The following is a 2,624-nucleotide window of genomic DNA, read 5'->3' as shown; positions in this document are numbered from 1 at the left end:
ACACACACACACACACACACACACACACACACACATCACCGTGTGTCACAAAGCTCAGTTCAGAGACACAGCAGGACTCATGCACAAAACCTGGACATGCATGGAGGACTGTCATATTGTTGCCACAAAAGAATTCATGCACTAGTCAGGCTGGTGACCCACTCTGGAGACCCAAGTATGTGAGGTGGAGGCAGGAGGATCAGGAGTTCAAAGTCATCCTTAGCTACATAGGGAGTTTGAAGTCAGCCTGGGCTACAAGAGACCCTGTGTCAAAAAATAATTTAAAAAATACATGCATACATGCCACAAAACAGCCAGGCTAGGTGGCATAGGTCTTTACTCTCAGCACCTGGCGAGGCTGAAGCAAGGCCAGCCTGATCTATATAAGGAGTTCAGGCCAGCTGGGGCTACAGGGAGAGCCTGTCTCAAAAAAACAGAAATAAACACAAAACTACAAAGCAAAGAAAGAAGAATTGGAGTCCATGTCACAGATAAGCCACTGGAGTCTGGCAGGCCTAGCAGACAGTTTCATGCACAGAGCACAGAGGCCCACTCAGTTTGCCTTGGGTGCACACAGGAAAAGCAACACCCAGTCACAGGCAGCCAGGCATGTCTTCAGAGAACACAGATGTGCAAGGCAGGTGGTTCAGGCACATACAGCAGCCACAGCAGCTGGGTGCCCTTGTGGGTGTGCAGACAAATACCCCATCCCACAGATGCCCAGCATACATCACAACTAGGTCTTCACAGGCAGTCCTTGAGGCTGCGCTAGCTTTTCACTACTTCACAGGGCCCAGCCTGGCCTGGAACCCCCACCCCCACCCCCACCCCCAACCTCCCATCCCCCGTGTCCAGTTCTGGGGAAGTCCAGTGCTCACATGACCCAAGGGGAGGGTTTCTGGACAGTGCTTGGAGAAAATGCATCATCTTTCCCAATGATCCACTTCCCGCCCCAGGGAATAAAGACTCAGCAGCTGCCAGCTCTGCCCCAGGAGCTTAACTGCCTTCTTGCAACTTCATTGACCAGCTTGTGACTCCTCCAGGGTGAGTATTGAGTACAGGGGAGGAAGAGATGGAAGTGGTCGGCACGGCCACCCTTCCTGACTCCTCAGCTAGGGCCAGGAACTAGGACATTGAAAGAGCCCTGCAGATCCCTGGCTCCTCTGTGTGTGTGTGTCTGTGTGTGTGTGTCTGTGTGTCTCTCTGTCTGTGTGTGTTTTGAGATATGGTCTTCTGTAGCCCAGGCTGGCCTCAGACTTAACTATATGGCTGAGGCTGACCTTGAGCTCCTGATCTTCCCTCCTAACTCCCAAATGTCATATGTAGCTGAGGCTAGCCTCCTGGTCTCCTGCCTCCACTTCCCAACTTCCTGTGTAACTGAGGCTAGCCTTGAACTTCCTAATCCTCCTGTCTCCATTTTCCAGTTTCCTATGCAGTTGAGGCTAGACTTCTGATCCTTCTGCCTCCACTTCCCAAATTTCCTGTGTAGCTGAGACAACCTTCGTGATCCTCCCGCCTCCCCCTAGAGAGTGCTTGTGATTTACAGGCTTGTGCCACCACACCTGGTTCAGCTGGCTTCTCTTTGCTCAGAACTTTGAAGGTGGGGTTCTTAAGGGCTTGAGGCTCTCCAGGCGTCAGCTGGGGACGCCAGACACTCTTTCCCCTCACAGATGGATGCATGGATGACACTGCTAGGCCTACAGGTCTTGCTGCTCCCTCTCCTGGCTCACTATACTGCCCACACCTCCACCCTGAGCTTTGTGGCTGTGGGTGATTGGGGAGGAGTCCCCAATGCACCGTTCCATACAGCTCGGGAAATGGCCAACGCTAAGGAAATGGCCAGAACTGTGCAGATGATGGGTGCTGACTTCATCATGTCCCTGGGGGACAACTTCTATTTCACTGGTGTGCATGACGCCAATGACAAGAGGTTCCAGGTATGTGCTTGGTAGAAGAATCAGAGGGCTCCTACAGCCTCCCTGCTCCTCAGTGTCTGGTTCTGTGGGAGCAGCAGGGTGGCCACTGACCCAGAGATGGGGGGGACATTCTGTCTGTCACAGGAGACCTTTGAGGATGTGTTCTCGGATCGTGCCCTCCGCAATGTGCCCTGGTATGTACTGGCTGGGAACCATGACCACCTTGGCAATGTCTCAGCACAAATTGCCTACTCCAAGGTCTCTAAGCGCTGGTGAGTCTTCCCTCTGGCCCCTGCAGATTTGTACCCTGTGACAAAGAGACCCTTTGGCTTTGGGAGGAGGGAGATTTTTCTTAAATTACATTTTATTTAATTGGCAGAGTGGTGCCACAGCTCATTGTGAAGGTCAGAGGACAACAACTTGTGAGAGTCTGTTTTCTCCTTGTGGGTTATAAGGATGGAACTCAGGTTTGGTCAGACTTGGTGGCATGTGCTTTTACCTGCTGGGCCATCTCACGGGCCTGGGTACACTTTTGTTTTTTATTTTTTGTTTTTTGGTTGAAACAGGGTTGATCCCAGCACTCAGGAGGAGGCAGAGGTAGGCTGATCTCTGTGAGAGGCCAGACTGGTGTACATAGAGAGTTACAGACCAGCTGTGGTACAGGGAGACCATATCTAAAACAGGGGAAGAAAAGGAAGGAAAGAAGGG

The 2,624-nt window shown here is 51.9% G+C and overlaps 1 protein-coding gene across 1 annotated transcript in view; it reads left to right on the top strand.

Moving 5' to 3' along the window:
- Positions 1 to 2,624, top strand: part of Acp5 (acid phosphatase 5, tartrate resistant) — a 6,821-nt gene that overhangs the window by 845 nt on the left and 3,352 nt on the right. The window contains exons 3-5 of the mRNA XM_008833613.3: positions 957 to 1,044; positions 1,671 to 1,937; positions 2,061 to 2,188. Coding sequence (XP_008831835.1) covers positions 1,671 to 1,937; positions 2,061 to 2,188 — 395 coding nt within the window. The 5' untranslated portion in view covers positions 957 to 1,044. The remainder of the gene's footprint in view (positions 1 to 956; positions 1,045 to 1,670; positions 1,938 to 2,060; positions 2,189 to 2,624) is intronic.

The sequence above is a fragment of the Nannospalax galili genome, unplaced genomic scaffold (assembly GCF_000622305.1).
Source record: "Nannospalax galili isolate Female #2095 unplaced genomic scaffold, S.galili_v1.0 scaffold1436, whole genome shotgun sequence".
NCBI lineage: Eukaryota > Metazoa > Chordata > Mammalia > Rodentia > Spalacidae > Nannospalax > Nannospalax galili.
This window is presented reverse-complemented; position numbering and strand designations above follow the sequence as displayed.